The sequence below is a fragment of the Castanea sativa genome, chromosome 1 (genome assembly GCF_040712315.1).
Source record: "Castanea sativa cultivar Marrone di Chiusa Pesio chromosome 1, ASM4071231v1".
Taxonomy (NCBI): Eukaryota; Viridiplantae; Streptophyta; class Magnoliopsida; order Fagales; family Fagaceae; genus Castanea; species Castanea sativa.
In genome coordinates, this window is record NC_134013.1 from 53,998,326 (window position 1) to 54,019,954 (window position 21,629).

The 21,629-nt window shown below is 33.4% G+C and overlaps 1 protein-coding gene across 1 annotated transcript; it reads right to left on the reverse strand.

Annotated features, from left to right (window-relative positions):
- Positions 1–8,430: 8,430 nt before the first annotated feature.
- On the reverse strand, positions 8,431–20,762 carry LOC142622414 (uncharacterized). Its single transcript, XM_075795877.1, has 7 exons — positions 20,682–20,762; positions 19,380–19,450; positions 16,793–16,911; positions 15,938–16,074; positions 9,264–9,411; positions 9,017–9,176; positions 8,431–8,811 (listed from the first exon to the last, which is right to left on the reverse strand). Exons 2-7 carry the CDS (start codon positions 19,390–19,392, stop codon positions 8,720–8,722), a joined length of 669 nt encoding a protein of 222 aa, XP_075651992.1. The 5' UTR covers positions 19,393–19,450; positions 20,682–20,762; the 3' UTR covers positions 8,431–8,719.
- Positions 20,763–21,629: the final 867 nt, after the last annotated feature.

Consider the following 21,629-nt stretch of genomic DNA (forward strand, 5'->3'; position numbering starts at 1 on the left):
TATTTTCCTATGATGATGTTGAACGTACACGTGGATTGTTGTTATTTTTAATTGGGTTGATCTTTTCTTCCCCTTTAATTAGATTCTCTCCATCAAGAGGCCGACATCCAGAATTAGTTCTCTTTAATTTGCGGTTCTTTCTGTTTACCGACTTGGTTTTTTTAGCCTGCGTTTAGCTCCATGTAAAATGTGTTTTCAAGTAAAAGCATTTTAAGTGTTTGTTTGTGTTTCTGAAAAAACTCTAAAAAAACATATTTTTTACTATTTTTTCACATTTTTTCAACTTCCAAACAAATATTATATCAATAATGAGATGACGAGATCGAGAGAAGTTGATGGGTGGATCGATGGCTTGATCTAGTTGCATCGGCAGCAACAAAATCAATGGTTTGATTTGGAGGCGGCGGCAAGATCTCGCTGGGTGAGTGGTCAAGGTGGTCCAAACAGCTCATGAGCTAGTCATTCACGGTGGTCCAATCGGCTCAAGGGTGGCTCACTCCACTGGGTCACAATGGTCCGATCTATTTTATGTTGACTCCTCTTTAATCTCTTAGTACTCCATCTATATATGTAGGAGGTGGTATATGGTGTACCCGGCATATATGCCGGGTACAAGATATCATTTTCGTATATGTAGAAGGTCTCCTCTCTTCTCTTTCTTTGGTTTTGAGATTGTAAATAAAATGTAGAAAAATTGAAGTGTAATTCATTTTAACACTAAAATCAATCCTATTTTACAATCAAAGGGAAAATGATTTCAAGTTTACCGGATTTTTTAATCCACTCAAACACCTTTAAGGCTATAAAATGTTTTCTGTAAAATGTTTTCAATCAAACCAAATGAAGCCTTACTATCACAACAAAATGTATAATAGTGTTGTAAATATATTATGACATTTTATTGTGTTCTTAAACTTTCTCTTACTCAACTCTTTTAACTTTTTAATTTTAACAAGTGGCTATAAATTAGAAAATTTGGTAAAATGCAAAAATTATCATGAGATTAGGGCTAATGTCAAGCACTATCCGATTTTTCCTTAAACACAAATCATACTTAAAACTATTTATGCTAAATTCCACAAACAATGCTGTCCCACAACGACTATATTGTGGTAATCATATACACAAAGAAGTTTCTACATGTTAAATAGTTGAGTAACAAGCTTAGCTCCAAACCAATATAGAGTTATCTCTTCCAATCCACTACACTGCGGTTTATAAGATTATTCATGGGTAAAATACATAGATAATCTTATAATTCATCATGTAATGGGTTGGAATAGATGGTTCTATACTAGTTTAGAGCTAAACTTTGTCCAATAATTGATGGATTAGCTAGAGATGAAAAAGAAACCAAAAGAAGGAATAGAGCAACCAGTGTTAAAGTACAATTTCTGTTTAGGGAGTTAATTAGATTTTTTTTTAAATGTAGTATATAATATTTACCCAACTCTCAGGGGACTTTTTTTTAATTTACCCTAAAAAAATTATTTGAAAAAGAGTTTATTTAATTCAATTATAGTGTAGATTGTTTTATTTAAAAATGACAAACAAACAAAAAAATTAGTATAAGTTTTCTAATTATATTCAATCAACCAATGTAGCATAATTGTGGAGTTTATTGACTTTTTAACCTATGTAATTTATTGTGTATTGATAATAGCTTAAAAGTGCAATATACTCATTATGTGTATTTTTCTCTTGTAAGAGATTAAAACCAATGAGTTAAGCATGTAGACATGAAGCCAAGAAAATCCAAGGGTGAAGATTAATTGAGAAGTGGCTTTTGAAGAATTTAATGAGTCAAAGATCTATGAAAACATAAAAAGAAAGAGAAAAATTCGTTTAAGCCAAAAATGGAAAAAATCTTGGCATGAAAATATTCTGACCAATTTTGGTATTTTGGCCATATATTTTTTACTCCGATGTTGGATTGACTTGATTCTTGTGGCCACGGAAAGAGGACTTGAAGATCTAAAACTTTGTAGTTTACCACCACCGCACACTCTTGGTGCGTTGGTCACTCCACAAGTATAAGTGCTTGTAGGGTGTGGGGGGCAAGGGCCGAGGTTCAAGTCTCTAGGAGGGAGCTTCACACACATATACACTTAGATTAGGCTAAAGTAGAAATTCTATCTTGTATCCAAAAAAAAAAACTTTGTAGTTTACCAAAACTTTAGAATTTGCATGCCATTTTCAAGGCCAAACCCAACCTGGAAGTTGACTCATTATTAAAAACAAGAATTTACATTTTTTTTTCCCTCTTAGAATCATGCGTTTTAGGGTTTTGAATGTTATACGTATTAAGTGGATACAAGGGCAACCATGTTTTTGGCCGCTGGAAAACCTAAAGTTTCATCAATGTTTGAGATTTTTTATTTTCTATGGAAGTTTAAGAACCTAAACAGGGTTTAGGATGAATCCCCAATGTTGCAAGTTGTCCACTATTCAATCAAAGCATGTTTTTCACGTTTTGATTATTTAAATCAATTGTTCTATTTTCATAATTGTTTTATTAGATTGATATTTAATTTCTAATTCTTTCATTAGTCTATTCTTGAATCTTCTTATTATTATAATAGGGTTTTATAATCTCTCTAGTAAAACGTAATAATCTTGTTTGATATTACTTTTGTCATAGTATTGTCTTTAGGGTATGCAATGTTCTTGATTTTTTCTAACAAAGTTATTATTTTTCTAGACTAAATTGTTGGAATAATTGATGAATATAATCTTATTTCAAAATCTTCCAATCGGATAGTTTATGTGTTTACTTACCCGATTGTATACTAAATTGGATTGGTAGTAGATGCTTCACAATATTGGTTGACGAACCCTAATGACCTAGTAATTTTAATTATTGAATTTTACCAAATTTTCTTTAACCTAGATTCAATCATATTTTTCTATATATTAATAGTGCTTTTGACGTGTTCGTGTTTTCCTTTTCTCGGTGGAATGACAAACCTTAACTACACTACAAATTCCATTACAAAATTGGACTATTACCTATTTCTTAATGTCACGTGATTGAATTTTATTAGAAATATAAGAATTTATTCCTATATTTTATCCCATCTAAAAATGTAGGGTTAAATAAAAACTCTATATATAATAAAATAAATATTCATAAATATCATCAAACTTGAATTCTAAAATAATTAAAAAATTAAATTATATGAGGAAAGCATGTGGCATAAGGTCCATTTTTCTTATACCAAGACTAAAACTATTATGAGGTTATTAAAATAAATAATAAAATTTCTTATAAACTTTTTCAATCCGTTAATACTTACCAGTTTGTAACTGAATTGTAATCAAAAAATGAATTCGAACTTATTGGAATTTTGATTCTAGAGTTTCAGCTAAATTTCTAGAAAGGGAATTGAAAAGATGAGTTTCAAATGAAACATATAATACTAAAAAATTACGATAAAATTGGAAGTGCCCTGATCCTTTTAGCGGACCAAGTTTATGTCCTCTACTACTCGATTCTAACATTTTCTTGAGAATGAGAATTTGGTGTGAGCACCCTAAGGCATAACCTGTCATATGTGAATAACTCTTGAGAGCTGCCTTATGGATCTGAGAATATGCTACCATGCAACCTGAATCCAATGAATTAGCTTCCATTATTATCCCTAGGCCATTCTCTCTCAAGGGTCCCATTAAGTTGAATATCATCTGATACATACAAAAAATTAAATGATAATGTTAAAAACTAAGCAAGCAGATCACAAAGATGTTGCATTTGGAGTACATAACCTGGATCTAGGGTTTTGTATTGCTCTAGGTACGAGACTACGTATGCGTGCTCTCAAACTACGTACACACATGTTCAGCATGCGTACGCATGCAATTATTAGAACCCTAATTCTACATGTCTAACAAGATTGAATTACAAATAAGCTTAACTCCGAATCAAAAGGCAAATAACAATGAAACAATAGGCTACAGAGAAATGTGGAATTAAAAATGGATGCACTTACCTTGCTCAAAGAGTTCTTAAACTTTATGTTTATTGACTTTGTAGACACTTTATTTTGTACCCCTACAATTTAAGTCTAAAATTCTTAATGACAACATTAAAAGTAGGGATATCCATTAACCCGTCAAACCCGACCCACTCATTCGACCCAAATACCCACAAGCATATCCAAATGCGCCCAGATAGGTCGAGTGCAAGTGTGTTAGTGTTCAAAATTCAGGTTCTCAGTTCTAGTTTGGGTTCCACAACTCCCAACCCGTAGAAATTAACCCAACTCATGAGAAGTTTAAAAAGAAAAAAACAAAACAAAACAAAACAAAAAAGGATTCACCCGTTCAATTTCAACCTTACATCAACAAAATTTTCGTGCTTCCTTTCTCTCTCAAATCCCTAACCCTAATCTCATTCTTACTATCGTTGTCATTAAGTCGACCGTACTACCGCCGCTATTGTTGACTTGCTCAAACCCCACTCTCAAAGTGTTATGATCATAATGTCCCACATGGATTAAGTGTAACGAATTAAGTGTAAGCATAACCATGTATTTATAAGCTCTTAGGCACCCTCCTCTTGCAAGCCGATTTTCAAGAGTGAGTTCTACCCATGGGTTCCTAACATTTGATTTTAGAGCCAACTACCACCCCGATTGATTAGGCATAGCTCATTGAATATGGAATCAAATGAGTTGCAATTTTGTGGTCAGATCCCAAAATGGGCGACCTAGAGGCTAAATTAAAATTACTAATAGATGAGTGGAGATATCAAAAGAGAAAATGATACCATCAGGTCAGTGTCAATAAAGTGAACCATCATGGACGTCGACTGTGGAGCATGGTGATATGTTATAAACCTAATGTCCCACATGGATTAAGTATAAGTTTAACTATATGTTTATAAGCTCTTAGGCAACCTCCCCTTGCAAACCAGTTTTTAAGGGTGAGTTCTACCCACAAGTTCCTAAGACAAAGCCTCCTCTAATATGCTTGAAATATCCTTTTGACACTTTGATCTTGTGCATCTAATGGTGGGTCCGTAAAAAAAATTAATTAATTTTGCACTAATCTTGTGATGGATGTGGCGATGGTGGGTGAGGGGAGTGGTGGTGGTGCTAATTTAGTGTTATTTATCTCTTTCTTTCTTCGTTACAGTCTCATAGATCTAAGGTCTTGTTTGTGCTATTTGATTTCAGAAGGTTGTGTTTAGATTTGTGTCCTTTGGATTTTGATTTCTCTATGTTCTTATGGGTTTTGATTTTTAGTGCTCTTTGGATTGATTTATCTGTCTCTGTGTCCTTTTGGGTTTTGATTTCTATATTCTTTAGGTTGATTTCTCTATTTTCTTCTCTTACTTCAAACCCAAAATTACCTAATAGCTTCGACCCACTCAACCAACGACCCAAGCCACTAGGTCCGACCCGAACATTCAGTCAGTTGCGGGTCCATTTTATGTTCACTTAATCCAATTAGGTCGGATGCAGGTCAACCTAAAACCCAATCCAACCCGACCCAACCTATGAACAGCCCTAATGTAAAGGAGTAAGAATTAGTTAAGCAAAACATAAGATCCAACCCTAGTCTTGAGTGATCACCTGGGTGAAAGAGTTACTTCATGCATTAATAGTTAATATCTTCTAAAATGAGTTTAACTAACAATATTTTAGCTTATAAATTGAGGGTTTTGTTTTACATTAGAGGCACACTAATTATATTAAAGGCAAAAATACACTTTTGGTCCCAACATTTTAGGTCAATTTTCATTTTGGTCCCTAAATTAATTTTGCTACTAGCGTGGTCCCTAAATTGATTTTGTTACTAATGTAGTCCCTAAAAAAATAATCAATTCTATTTTGGTTTTTGCCGTCAACCCACTAACAAAAATCTCTTACGTGTCAAACGGAGTGCCCTACTTGCAAATGTGGCACTGATGTCTTAAAAAATTATTTGACATTTTTAAATGCCACATCAACATTTAAATTATAAAAATTTTAATTCCTTAATTTTAATTAAAATAAGTAAATAAAACAAATAAAAAAATTTCACTTTTTTTCAAACAAAAATTTTACTTTCTTTTAATTTTTTTTTTTTTTAATTCTAATCTCTATGATTCATATTCTTATCAAATTAATCCTTATTTTTTTATAATTTTCTTTTCTTTGTCTTTGTTGTACTTTCTTTATAACCAAACACATCAAAACAAAATAAATTAATTAAACATATTTCTTGTCTTTTATTTTTATTGCTATTGCTATTTTTTTAGAAGAACATGTTCATGTTCTTTGTGTTCTTCCCCAATGTTCTTCCCCATAATCAATCTCCAACAAAGAACCAAACCCCAAACCCATATCTCCAACAGAGCAAACCTTAGCCTTCAAACCCATAAACTTTCTTGGCAAACAAACACAGAAAAACCCACAAGAAAAACAAACAAAAACCCCCAAATCACCACCACCAAATCAAAGAACATGAACATCAAATCCAAGAAAAAGAATAGAAACCCAGCAACAAGTAAAGCACCACCACCGAATCAAATCTTCCAAAAATCCTTAACATCAAATCTACAAAAATCCTAAGCTAAAAACTTCCAAATCAACCTTAAAGAGAGGAAAAGAGAGACGATGAGGTAGAAAGAGGTGTGAGAACCATTGATCTCAGCTTCACAACCACTAATTTAGGCTCCAATACTGAATCGGTGATTAGGGTTTCGTACCATAGAGCCATAACTACACAGAAACAAAACTACCGAATCGACGACTATGGTGAGTTACCGTCAGATTTGACGGGGGCGAAGACCTCATCTTTGAGGCGGACCTTCTCGATGGGTTCGATGGTTCGATAGGCTTTCTTTCTTTGACTGCAGCAGCAACCTCATCACTAAGTCTTGAACGAGTTCAACGGCGGCAGAGATGAGATTTTGAGATTAGAGAGAGTTTGGGTCTGAGAGAGATTCTGTCGAGGGTGAAGAGAGAGAGAGAATTAGAGATAGAGAAAGTTTAGAGATGATTTTGAATCTGATGACTGATGAAGTTAAAGAAAAAGAATTAAGGTTAAAGAAAAAGAAAAAGAATTAAAAAGATAATGATTTTTGTTTTTTTAAGAAATAATTTTAATTAAATTAGATTTAAGGTTTTTTTAATTTAATTTCTTTTTTTATAAATTTTCTGACGTGGCTTTTTTTAAAAAAATGAAAATGCTGACGTGGCATTCAAAAAAATGCCACATAATTTATTTTAATAATATTTTAACAGTCACGTCAGCACCATGTCAGCAAGCAGACCACTCCGTTTATCACGTAAAAGGTTTCCATTAGTGAGTTGACGGCAGAGACCAAAATAGAATCGATTTTCTTTTTTTAGGGACTGCATTAGTAGCAAAATCAATTTAAGAACCAAAATGAGAATTGGCCTAAGATATAGGGACCAAAAATACATTTTCGCCTATATTAAAACAAAAAATAAGAAAACCAAATAAATGAAATGTAGTGAGATTTTCTACTTAGGTTTGTTCTGTTGTATAACTTAGGTTCAACTTTTTTTTCTTTTTAAATAAATCTCCTACATTGGTGATTGATTATATAGTTAGATATTCTAGACATTTCATGTCGTAAATTCTTTTTTTAATGATAATGTTAAGATCATCCATTATATAGTATTTACAAATATTCAAATTACATATTATATTAGATATATTACATTTTATGTAGGAATACAGTAATACCATTGTACCAAAATATTTCTTTTTAGAAAAAAGAGTGCCAAAATATTTCATTGTGGAGATAGGCTAATTTCATTGTAATTGACAAACATACAAACAAACAAAAAATTTGATCGACACTAATACGGGAAATATCCTAATCCCAAGCCTATTTTGATTTCATTTCAAACGCCAAAACATACCAAACGTTTTTTTGTTTTTTTTTTTGGTTAAAAGGATAGTGCATTAGAATTAACTAGCCAAAGTAGGCAGAGTTGTGGCTGAAAGAAATCAATTTGAGGTACAGGGGGGTGTTGGAAAGTAGTCCAGCAATAATAATGAAAGGGCAAACTACTTAACACGGCAGTGAAGAAGTCATTTTCAATGAGTAACCATTGAAAGAGACAACATCCAGAGATCGCTAGCCCAAATCACAACAATGGCTATATTGGCTAATTTACTTCACAACAATGGCTTCATTGGCTAATTTCTAAGGGTTTTTTCTCAATTTTTTTTTTAGCTCAATAGCTAATTTCTCAGTTGCTAAACTCGATAGGGTGTCAAGTAAAGCACATCCACAATCAATGGAACAAAATAAGTGGGTTTGGAAAGTACCTTGATAATGCAAATCAAATTACCACTTTTATACATCTTTCTTAACCATCTATCCTTGATCATAAAGCAACTATCATAGCTCAGAAAAGCATCATAGTTATCATAGCTCAGAAATTCGATAATGCAATATTGAAGGAGTTAAATAAAAAAATAATCTCAATAACTTGTAATTTTACTTTCAACAGAGTCGCAAGTTTTTCAATGACTCAGGCAAAGTACAAACATATAGTATATGCAGACAAATATAGATCTAGTGTCCAAAACTAACAAAATTGACCATAACATATAGAAAACAATCAGACACATTCTCCTATTGAACAGATACAGCAATAACACTCATGAATATCTGTGGAAGGGATGCTGGAGGATCTTATACCTCCTTCAATGTTTTAAAAGCAGAAACCCATTTCTGACAAGAACGAAACACTCACATGAAATCATAGTCATCAAGAGCATCATAGCCATTAACAACCAAATCATCGTCTGGCTTGTCTACAAGAAGCTGCTTTTTCTTAGAGCCTGCAGGCGAGAAAAACAATTCAGAAACACAAAATGATGAGGTATAAATTCTTCATTACAGAACAATTGAGAGCACTAACTGAAACAATGGAGAAATAAATCCAATAAATACATCTATGTCAACATATGTCCACCACAACAGATTTACAAGCCTGTGTGTGATCCTCTTGAAGTATCCAGGAAGGCAGAGCACACGGAAAAATACCTGTCTTCTTTTTACCAGCATTTGCTTCCTTCTCTGCTTTTAGCTTTTCGTTTGCAATTGCCGTGACAGAAGATGCAACATCTTTTGCATCAGCTGCTTTCAAAGTAGTCATTGACAGTCTCATTACAGCCTTAAGTAAAGTAATATAATGGAAACTTTTCTGCATCAGAGAAGCACAAGCATATGTTAACAACGTAAGATATTCAATTGGCCTTTGGTCAAAACAGAGGAAGACAATTTAACATACCTCAAATGGACGAAGTTTATGCGATATGAGCTCTGCATATTCCAAGAAATCACTTTCTGATTTGGGAATAAAATTATCAAGAGTCTTCTCATCTCCTCTCTCACCAAAAAGTTCTTTAGTAGATTTATAATCTGCTTCTTCCACCAGCCTGTCACGGACAATATAGTTGCAGCAAAGATCCTCTCAGTACACCAGAAACAAATAAAAATTGCCTATTATTAAGTTTTTAAAAGCCTCCCACTAATTTTCTATTAAGATCAATACATAAATCCCAAATTAGCAGGGATTCAAACCATTCTGATAAATCATAATTTGCATTTGCTTTTCAATGATTTTGCTCCAAAACAAACTTTAGTAGAAAAACAAATGTAGGCAAGCCCATAATTTAAAACAGGACAATGTGCACCCTATAGCATGATGCAAAAACTTATCAAGCACACTGTTCAAAACAAAGGACAACATCCACCATCAACTATGCACTATGATCAGAATGACAAACAAGGTTGTTGGGGGACACTTCTGGATGCCAAACACTGACAAAAGAGTTTAGAGTCCAGGCCATCAACTTTGTTCTTTTGTACAGTTTAGTGGTCTCAGTTTGTTTAGAGGTTTTTTTAAGTTAATCTCCAGGCATTGACATGACAAGTACTGGGTTTAGGTTTAAATTATGGTCTAACTCAGGAACAGGTAAATTGATGATAACAAGGATTTTAGCTTAAATCCCAAGTAACTTGGAGAAAAAAATCCAGCCAAAGACCATGGGTATCATTGAAAAGTCAATAAAGTTTCAAATCAGTATACATACGTCAGCTTTGGAAAATTATTATTTTCCTATTGAGCCTAAGTTCATAAAATTCAAGCCAACCAAGCAGGAAATTTTAGAAAATCATAATCCCCAAACATTCTAGCTTTTTATAGTATAGAAAATCATAGCCTGGTTTTAATTAACACTTCCAGCTCATATGATTTCACCCAAGCTACATCAAAGGGGGTGTACTGCTGTAATTAAAATTCAAGATGCTCCTGTGATTTCAGCACCAACTGTTTCCCAAAAATGAGCTGCAAAGATTTCATATGAAAAATGCGAGCCAAAGAAGATGTAAAAAAAACAAAGATTAAAAGAACCTCAATGCTGTTTGACTAAAAGAAGGCAGACTAATTGGGCCTCAACATCCAACTCATAACACCTCTAACAACTCTATGAACTCAAGAAATCTCATAGGAGAGAGTGGATTCATAGCCTTAATCAAAAGTAGTTTGTATAAAAACAACAGCTTGTTAAGAATCGCAGAGAAGAAAATAGCTGAAAAGAAGGATGCACTTAAGCATTGCATGATTCAAACCTAGGTTTTGGGCATCACACCCAAAAGAGATGCATCACACAGCAAGCAACTCAAAAAAAAAAAAAAAAAAACCTTTATAAGCTTATCTATGACAAAACTTAGGGTTTAAGAATACTTGAAAACTACACCCAAAAGAAATGCATCACACAGAAAGCAAGAAAAAAATCCCTTCTTCATAAGCTTAAATATGACAAAACTAGGACTTTCAACATGGTCCAAAATACACAAAAACTGACAAACTAGCACAAAAAGCAAAAAAACAAAGCCCAGAGATATGAGACAGCAAATCTGGCACACTAAAAGCCACTCTACAAAGTTACCTAGACACTTAAAATAAAAGACATATTGAACACGAACTAAGAGTAGTTTTCAGCCCCCTAAGCATGTTACAACTGAGAATTTTTCCAAATGACTATGTTGACCTTTCCATCAGTTTTCCTCTTTTTTTGATAATGTTACGCACCCAATGAACCTTTTTTTTTTTATAAGTAATAAAGAATTTTATTGAAAAAAAGAGAGAGTCACCCAAGTACACAGGAAGTATACAAGGGAGAACAAATCAAAGACGAACATTACAAAAATCAAGAAAATCCAAAATAGAAAGAAAAGGAAGGCTTCTCCACACAGAGAACCAATCTAGTAAGGTTCAGAAAAAAAGAGACTTAAGATCAGGCATGGAACTCTCGATGTCTTCAAAACATCTACTATTTCTCTCCTTCCAAATACACCACAACAAGCAATGAGGAACGGCCTTCCAAATATCTCCATTACAATGGCGACCAAAACGACCTTGCCAGCAAGCCAAAAGCCCAACAACAGACCTTGGCATAGCCCAGCAAACTCCAAATAAACCAAAGACCATGTCCCACAATTCCATGGCAACCGAGCAATGAAGAAAAAGATGGTCAACACTTTCACAATTGCACTTGCACATGTAACACCAATCCAGGAGAAGAAAGAGCCAGTTGAGCTATAGCTCATTGACCAATCAGCTTCCCTCCATCTATAATACTTTCCAAAGCTCCATTGTTTGCATCACGACACAGTACAAGAAATACTCAATATAAAGGAGAAGGTGTGATAAACCATCGAATAGAAAATATCAGTCTTCAAGCTGCAATGACTAAATATAAATTAAAAATAGTCCCTTCCGGAGTTGGTCCTCCTCCACCCCCCCCCCCCCCCCTACCCCCAAAATGAGAGAGAGATAGAGAGAGAGACCAATTTGGAAACTAGTCTGACTTTGAAGAGTTTCTCTAAAGTACTTATCTAAAAAGTAGTTTTGAAAATTAATGATGCTAAAAGGTAGTTTGTTCATTGATGTCACATTAAGTTTGAAAACCTACAACATCACAACTTAATTAAATTATAAATAATCCAGACTATATCACTACACCAATACAAATATATAAATTGTTGCCTAATGCGAGATATTTTAATGACAATTGGCATTCTAGATCATATTTCCAATCACCCATTCACAATCCCCATCTCCACCCTTCCCCCCACACCCTATATTTTATCTCTTATAACTTCCTCCCTCCTTCCCCCACACCTCCTCTTTCATTCTTCTCAGTACCCCCCACCACTGCTGCCTTTATTTTCTCCCTTTTATCCTTCCCCTTGCCCCCTTCAATCTTAATTATATCATGGTCTCTTCTTATTTTTTTGATAAGTATCATGGTCTCTTCTTATTAATCTTTTGGATGTGGGTTGGTGACTCTGAGTGTAGAAGCATTTCTGGTAAAGCAGAGATGCAATAAACATGCAAGGGGGGCAAAAGTGGTTTTTGCCTAGAAAGTAGTCAACTGAAAAAGATGACGCATGTGAGAATCATCATGTGACATATAGCTTAAGAAGAGTACCATTATATGTTACATCTAAAATAATTTGAAGGATATATAAATTACAATTTAGACATTAAATAAAATGGAGAGTTTTCATCACCTATGCAAGACAAAAGGTGGTCTTTTTTCCTTCGATCTCAGAATCCCTTTCACACGTTTTCACCGTCTCTACTTTCCAACCAAAAACCGAATCTCTCATATAACATTTCCTCAAACCTTTCTCATTTTCAGCTTTATTGCTTCAGCTTCCCGAACAAGTCATACCTATTTCTTCAATTTTGATCTTATACCCATTGGAAAGAATGGATTTTTCAAATCAAAGCTATTTCCCAATTGCATGAGTGGGACAATGACGACACCGCATGACGATGCAAGGAGTGCCACTGCCTGACGTAATTGGTTAGTAAATCATCAGTCTTATACTTACTACATCTCTGTTAATTGTTATTGACAGTTACAAAATAAAAAGGGTGTGAATCAAATCTAAAATGAAATACAGGGCGTATGATTGAAACAATAAAAAAATAAAAATAAATAAAAATAAAAAACTAAGTGGTTATAAAGGATCAAAGTTAATGCAATGTCGGTACATCTTTTCCCAATTAAAATAAGGTTTTTAAGATATAACATATTAAAATACACTTAGTTCCACCGGCCAACCCCAAATCTTCTGTATTGATTTCATGAAGTAAAGACTCCCTAAAACAGATGCAGTGGAAGGGTGCATGTTCATTCTTTACATTTCAAATAATATTTTACAGTGGGTTGTAGCCTTAGACATTATATTCCCATTTCATCATTATTACTTGTAGCAATGCATTAATGTCCTCCATAATTCAAATTAGAGAACAAACATTTCAGACAAGGACGTTGACTATGCAATAAAAATCAGATGGAGAACAAAAATGGAAGCAGTTCCCACCATAAATAGAAAGCGGACACATTCAGAACAAAACTGATAAAATTCAGAATAACTAAGCAGACATGTCAGAAACAATAAATTGAAAATAAAAAATTAAAAAATAATTATAAACAAAAAAAAAGGAACTCAACAAACATAGAATCAACAAAGAAACTAGTACGAGGGTGGGGGATTAAAACATCCAAAAATAGATTCAAAATCAGATGATTCTAAAGATAATTAAATTATATAGAAGCCCACAACATCAAACAGACATTATAACCTCTGAAATTTTGACACCAATGATATGAAAGTTCTTGTCAGACTTTCTTGGAGACTTTTTTTCAAACCATCAAAGTGACCTTCATCCATGAACAATTTTCTTACATCCTAAATACTCAAGCATAGGACTCTTCCTTCTTTCTGAAAGAAATTTCTAGACCAATGCCTTAAAGAGTAACCTATTGTCTTTACATTTCAAATACTATTTTACAGTGGGTTGTAGCCTTAAATATGATATTCCCATTTCATCATGATTACTTGTTGCAATGCATTAATGTCCTCCATAATTCAAATTAGAGAACAAACATTTCAGACAAGGAAGTTGACTATGCAATAAAAATCAAATGGAGAACAAAAATGGAAGTAGTTCCCACCATAAATAGAAAACAGACACACTCAGAACAAAACTGATAAAACTCAGAATAACTAAGCAGACATGTCAGAAACAATAAAGTGAAGATAAAAAAATAAAAAATTTAAAAAAAAGGAACTCAACAAACATAGAATCAACAAAGAAAGTAGTACAAGGGTGGGGGATTAAAACATCCAAAAATAGATTCAAAATCAGATGACTCTAAAGATAATTAAATTATATAGAAGCCCACAACATCAAACAGACATTATAACCATCTTCTGAAATTTTGACACCAATGCTATATGAAAGTTCTTGTCAGCCTTTCTGGGAGACTTTTATTTCAAACCATCGAAGTGACCTTCATCCATGAACAATTTTCTTACATCCTAAATACTCAAGCATTCCCTCTTCCTTCTTTCTGAAAGAAATTTCAAGACCAATGCCTTAAAGAGTAACCTATGGTCTTTACTCCAACCCATCCCCCAATCCCTCTTCCAAAGTTATACTGCCAAATGCTTCATAGAACACAGATAAACATCATAATCTGATCTTCATAGCCAAGACAAACCCCCCAACCCTTCTTCCAAAGTTATACTGCCAAATGCTGAACAGAACACAGATAAACATCATAATCTGATCTTCATAGACAAGATAAAGTTATACGCTTGGAGTTCAGAGCTGGTAGGAAAAATTCATCCTAAAAATGACAAAGGCAGACCTCAAATGATGTGGATTAAGCAGCCGAAAGGGACCCAATTTGCCCATAAACCTACAATCTTTTATTTAAGAATTTTGTAAAGCTTTTTTTGCTCTTCCTCTTCTTTTTTAGGGTTTTTTTTTTTTCTGTAAACTATTCGCTGATATTTTATTTCAGCAACATCAACACTCCACAGGACTAACATCCCTAACAATGTCATAAGTAGCCATGTAACTTCAGTGGTGAATTCACTTAGCAAAAAACCTCTAAAGTAGAAAAGAGTGGCACTACAATGATATTAATAATGATAGTAGTATATATGCTTTTACAGGATTAACTATGATGGCACCACCAAATTACATAAGGGTCTAAGCATTTTCACATAGGTTGGTGGAATTATTTGTAGATCAAAACCATTCAAAGAAATATGCAGACCATAAAGGTGTACATCTTCAACATCTTCCTTGAATTAGTGCAGCAAAACGATCTAGTTCTTTACTTACACTTAAATGGTGAATAACATTACATGCAAGAGATAAAAGTGCCTCTACTTTTGTATAATACATATGCATGCTTCATATTTCTCACTGATTAATTTCTTGTTCACACTGCTAACCTATTAAATATCCTAGATTTTTAATGAGGCTATTAAATGTCCAAAATTATTATAAAAATCCAATAATTCATGTTACAATGGGCACCATATCATAGAATATCCATGATAGTCATTTCCATGTCTAACACATACACATGTCAAACATCAACATTGCCTTCAATGCTCACACTTGAATATCTAGAAAATCATCAATTGAGCTAGGGTGATCAGCTCACATAGGGTCAGTTCAGTAGTGAACTTAGCTTCAAACTTAACAAAACCTCAATGCAGTTTCAGTTAATAGTTTTCTAGATATTAACAATTTTAGTGCACACATGGGAAATCAACTTGAGGCTGTTTGTTCATAAGACTTGCAGGTTGCAGTATATTAGGGAAACCAACTTGCCTCACTAGTTACCAAAAATCTCAGTCAAGCATTAGATACAAAAAAGAAATGCAACCTTAACACAATTTTCTGCTCAAGACAGAGAGTATACAGAAATAATATTTATTGCTGCCCCATAATTTTGAAGGGTTTTCTGGAAACCATTGCCCAGTCATCAGATAAGAAATAGACATGCCTACAATTAATGTGCTACCCAAAATAAGATAAATAAATTCATTATTAGCAGTAAGAATTATTCAAACCTTTACCTTTGTTGGCGAAGTTTCTCAGCTACAGGATCTAGTGGCTCTTCCTGTACTACTTCAACAGTTTTTCCTTTCTTTTCAGTTGCTTTCACTGTGGGTTTCTTTGGAGCCTTTTCAACTGGAGGTTTAGTTTCAGGTGCCTGGTCCATCACATAAAGAAACAATTGATTTTTCATTAACATAAACAAAGCAAACCACCATAAACATGAGGTATTGGCATGTCACTCCATATAACAGTGTTCTTATTTCTTAACACCATGACTGCATAATAACGAACTCTAATCCATGTTCCAGTAAAACATATGCATCCAACAAGTTGACAGTGAAATAAAAATTTCTTTGGAAAATTTCAGAACTAAAACATCTTTTAATACAAAATGAACGATTAACAACATGTGCAGGGGCATTTATGCAATCACCACAACTCGACTACTGAGAAAACATTTACATCTTTTTGTTAAGGTCCATGTTACCTGGACTTATTGGTTTGCCCAGACCACTGGTGCAGTCAGAAGACAACACAGGAATAGGCAACCCAAATATGAGCCATGTGCTACCTCCAAAACCAAACTCAAAAACAGCAAAACAATTTTCAAGAAATTATGTAATTTTTTTCAATTAAGCTTATCAAATAGAAATGTCAAAAAATAAACAGGATCTGTATACAAATAGAATGTTCTCGGAGGTTCTGCAAATTGTTCAATCCAGAACAAATAATACAAATGTGGTAAAAAAAGAAAATACTCGGTCCTAAATCTATTAATGAATCAATCAATCAATACTCAGTCCTCTATTCCAGTCAACAAGTGTGGTAAAAAAGAAAATACTAGGAGATCGTAGTTAAATTATCGATCATACTGGTGTAGGTTCATCTTCATCCTCCCATGATTCCTTTACATCATCATCATCCATGTCTTCATCATCCCATTTATTTTTAGGCTGCTCCTTTGTAGGGATAGCTGGAATTTGCTCATCCTCTGAAACAAAACATACCGCTTTGTAAATTTATATAGCACTCCACCGGAAAACTAACTTATCAAAAAAGACTCCAACAGAAAAAATAAAATAAACCTCAAGAAATTATGAAGCAAAAAAAATTAGAAATAAACTTCACTAATATTATGCCCTCAAGTGCTAGAAACAACACTGAATATCATTGCAGTTAATGCATGCATCTTTAAATCCCTTTCACACAAATGCAGACTATGTTTTTGATAAGTACAAATGCAGACAATATTAATAATCAATTAACACATGCAGATGAATAAAACTTCTTTAAATCCATTCTTTAGTTATATTGATGGATATAATTTATTTGTATAAGCTAAATAAAAATATTCAAAATAAATAAAATATACCTAAAAATATGTATTTATTAATTATTAATTATCACGTCGGTGTGTCCTAATTTTTTTTTTAAATTGCCGTGTCATGTCTTTGGCCATGCTTCTTAGTGCATCAATGTAATCAGTTTTGGTTAGTCAGATAGATGGGGATATACTTGGGAGCTAGAATGTTCAATTTCATAGTGATTTTAATGATTGGGCACGAGATTTTTTATAATAATTAAAAAAAAATAAACTTTTGAAGAGGACTGTATGCAATGGAATAATGGCGCTATGTTTTGGGATCTCACATTCACTAGACTTTCATAGCAAACTATGAGTCCGTTTGGATACAGCTGAAAACTGAAAACTGAAAACACTGTAGCGAAATAATTTTTAAATGTGTGAATAGTACCGTAAGACCTATTTTTAATGAAAAAGTTGCTGAAAAGTGAAATTTGTGGGTCCCGTAAACAGTGCACGGGACCCACTGCTGTGCAGAAAAGTCATATATTACGGCTACTGTTTATGAACAGTGCATGAACAGTGGCCGTAACAGTGAAATTTGTCTTGCCAAAAAAAAAAAAAAAGGAAACGCGAAACTCAAAACGCGGACGCGCAATAAGCCCAATCCAAACGGGTACTATAGCTGCTGAGTGGTCGCTCTTTTTCTAGTTTGGAGGAATTTCTAGATATATGTAACTTTAGATTATTTTTGTAGTTTCCCTAGTACACTTCCTATGTACATGGGGAACATTAACTTTTTCTCGCATCTTAATTTCTTCAGTAGCTTAAAAAAATTATTCCTAAATCTCCTGTACTCAAATATCTCTAGGAGAGAAGGTCGCGATAGAATAGAATGTGATGCAGATTGATCAGGGATAGCAGATTTGATGTTCATTCATATTACACTACTATATGAGGTACTAGTAAAGTCTCTTTCTCTTGGAAGAGTATTGGGTGTGTTAAGGCTCCAAAAAGAGTTTCTTTCTTTGTTTGGACAATGACTTGGGGAAAGATTCTTTCCTGAGATAATCTCATCAAGAAAGGATCTATTTTAGCTGGGTGGTGCTGTATGTGTCTGTGCAGTGAGGAGATGACGTACCATTTATTCATTCATTGCAATATTGCATTCGATAAGTAGAGTTTTGTTGTTAAAGCTTTTGGGATTCAGTGGGTGTTACCAAAGAGGGAAATTGATCTCTGGTTTCATTAGAGGAATTGGTTTGGTAAACATTCATTGGATAATTACAATCTAGATCCATAATGTTTAACAAGGATTGAGGAGGGAACAAAATTGCCACACTTCTGAAGATGCAGAAATTCCAATAATCCAATTAAAATCATAATTCATCAGATCGTTGGTCAGTTGGTCTTGTGGGTTGGGTTTCACCAATAGCAACCAATTGCAGACTTTGTAGAGTCGCTATACTTCTGTATATAATTTTTATTCTATAATTCTTACACTACTTTTTGTCTATAACATGTGCTCATGAAGTAATCATTTCACAATAAAATAACATCTCTCATAAAGAAAGCATTTGATAAGCAATAGTCCAAATTAACAAAGAATTATCAAAATACAAATCTAGCCTTGTTTGTTTAACAATCAAGCATCTTGCCTTTTCTCTCTCAAAATATAAATAGTGGGAAAATAAGAAGGAATAGAAAACAAGAACCACAAAAATAAACAATAAATTGATAAAAGCAACTGTATTTATACTATATCCTTTTTGTATGTATATAGTTATACTACTTTGGAATTATACAAATAAAATTGGAAGTATATATTTAGCTAACTGTACCAAGAGATCCCCTAGGAGAATATTGACCACCATAATTATATTGCTTTTCTTAAGCCTTGGTCACTAGCTTCTTCCCATAGAATCAAGAAAACTGTATCTATATTAACTTAGGGAAGTGCACCCAAGAAATTGACAAAACTATAAATCATAATAAATAATAATATAATTTGATCTCGGACAAACAAGTACCCAAATTCTAATGAATAAAGTAGCATTTCAAATTCAATATTTTAAAAATACCCCAAGAGCTACGATTTACAATAGTACACCGCCTTAATGGCAGGTATAATTAAGATTCAGAAAAGAAAGAATTACCCCAATCCTCCATCTTGTCGTGTCACTTAGTTCTCAGAAGAAAATTAGCAACTATCTTGCAAAGATTGATTCTGCATACAACAAGACCTAAACATTAAAAAAAAAAAAAAAAAAAAAAAATGAACTTCACAAATGTCAGCTGTTAACAATGGTAAACTGCCATCAACTTAGCAGAAATAACTTAAATATTTTTCCAGCATAACCTTTAACTGAGGCAATACCAACTTATAACCAAGAAGCTTTTTTGGCCCAAAAATTGGTGTCACGGTATTTAATTAGGTCATTAATATATGTTTGAAATTTCTACATGTTTCTTAAGTTAGAGAGACTTTGTAATCCTATAATTTCTGGTTGGGGGCCTAGAAGTGGCCATAGATTTTATTTTAATAGTAGGTGAGTCTAGCTTATTAATGGCATTTCCACCAAAACAATGATTTTCTATCAATCATATTTTTAGGGAAATGATACTTTAAGTATACTTTTTTTTAATGACGTGGAACCTCACTAAGGCAGGGCCCTTAGAGCTACACCTAGGAAGTAAATCACAGATACACGACCCCACCCACTAGCACTGAGTATCAGCCTATCATGTAATCCAAGGGAACTCCTAGTTGGAATTGAACCTAGGACATCTGGGTCTACTGCTCATCCCAAGCCTACAACCACTAGGCTGCACCTTGACGGGTTTTTAAGTACTTTGGACTTCTGACATGGCCAAAGAAAATAGTTGAGGACTTATGGTGAATATGCAACTACAGAACATGCATAGACCAGTACTGCAAAACTACTTGGGTTTCTAATTGCTTCTAATATACATTAATACAGGCTAAAAATCATAATGCATCAATATATATTGCACATTCATACATTGTATATAAAGGGAGTCATCAGCTGCTGATCCAGTATTTATTCAAAAATGTCGAGTGTTCATATCCACAATTTGAAATTAAAGAATCTCAATCCTAATGATAGATATAAGACCCATTAAGCTCTATCTCAATTAGCAACTTCTCCGCTTGCCAGTGCCTGGTGGAGGGTGAGATCATGGGTTCAAAACCCACTAGGAACTTACCAATCAAAAGAAATAATAATAGATAATAAGAACTACTGAAACTAAAATTAATTAATTGATATGTAATAATCTATCTAACACTTTTACAAACTAAAATTTGATTTTCACTTCTTTTAAATATAAGGAAAAGCAAGATTTGATATTCTATTTCAAAATCAACTCATTGAGGAGGACATCAGGTTCATATATATATATATATATCACAATTTTAATATAAAAAGAGGGAGCACCTGGTGGTTGTGGAGTCAGATTTCTGCTGCCGCAACTTCTTCTTCTACGTTCTCAGTAAGCTTTAAAACCCGCGAATATAATTAAAATAGAAGCCAGAAATACAAACCAAGAGAAAACAAAAGAATAAGAAAATTTCAGATATGTTGCTTTAAGTAATTGATTCCACACTAAAAATTTCCATAATTTCTGAGGAAACAAACACAGATTTCATAGTTATCTATAACAGAACTAGTGCTCTCACTAACCCAAACACATTCACATTCATAAATACATATAAATATATACATGTGCTAATACAAAAGAAGCACAGACACAGCAGTTTTAGGCGGAATGGACATAGTACTATTTAACTAAAACCAATCAACATCAGAAAAATTACGACCCGATAAAAGAGAACAACAATCACACACATAAATGGAAGACAAAAAATACAACTCATATTCAGAATAGTAATTAATACATACCCACTACACTACACAAACAAAAAACAGGCATATAGGAACACAAAACTTCATAAACTCTCTACCAATCACTTTTTTATGGTCAATTTAACAAAATTGTTCGACTTACAACAATTCTGCGAACGACCTAGAGTTTACAGTACAATCTCTGCTCGTTTATATGATATGATATGCTATGATAAAAGGAAAGAAAATTATGCTTGATAAAATGGATGTAATCCCTAATTAATAAAACAGGGAGAAAAGCGAAGTGGAATCTGACATGCAAAATTGACGGAATACCTGGGAAAATGGATTCCGAGAAAATCGAAGGAAATTGTTTTGTTGTGGAAATGGAATTTCCAGAAATTGAGATAGAGAGAACCGAGAAAATTTGGGTTAAAAAGTAAAACAAAAAGGGGAGCACTAATTTTGTGGTATTTATTATTTAATTTATTATTTAAAAAGACGAGACTAGAGACCCCGAGTCCAAGACAACAGAGGAAT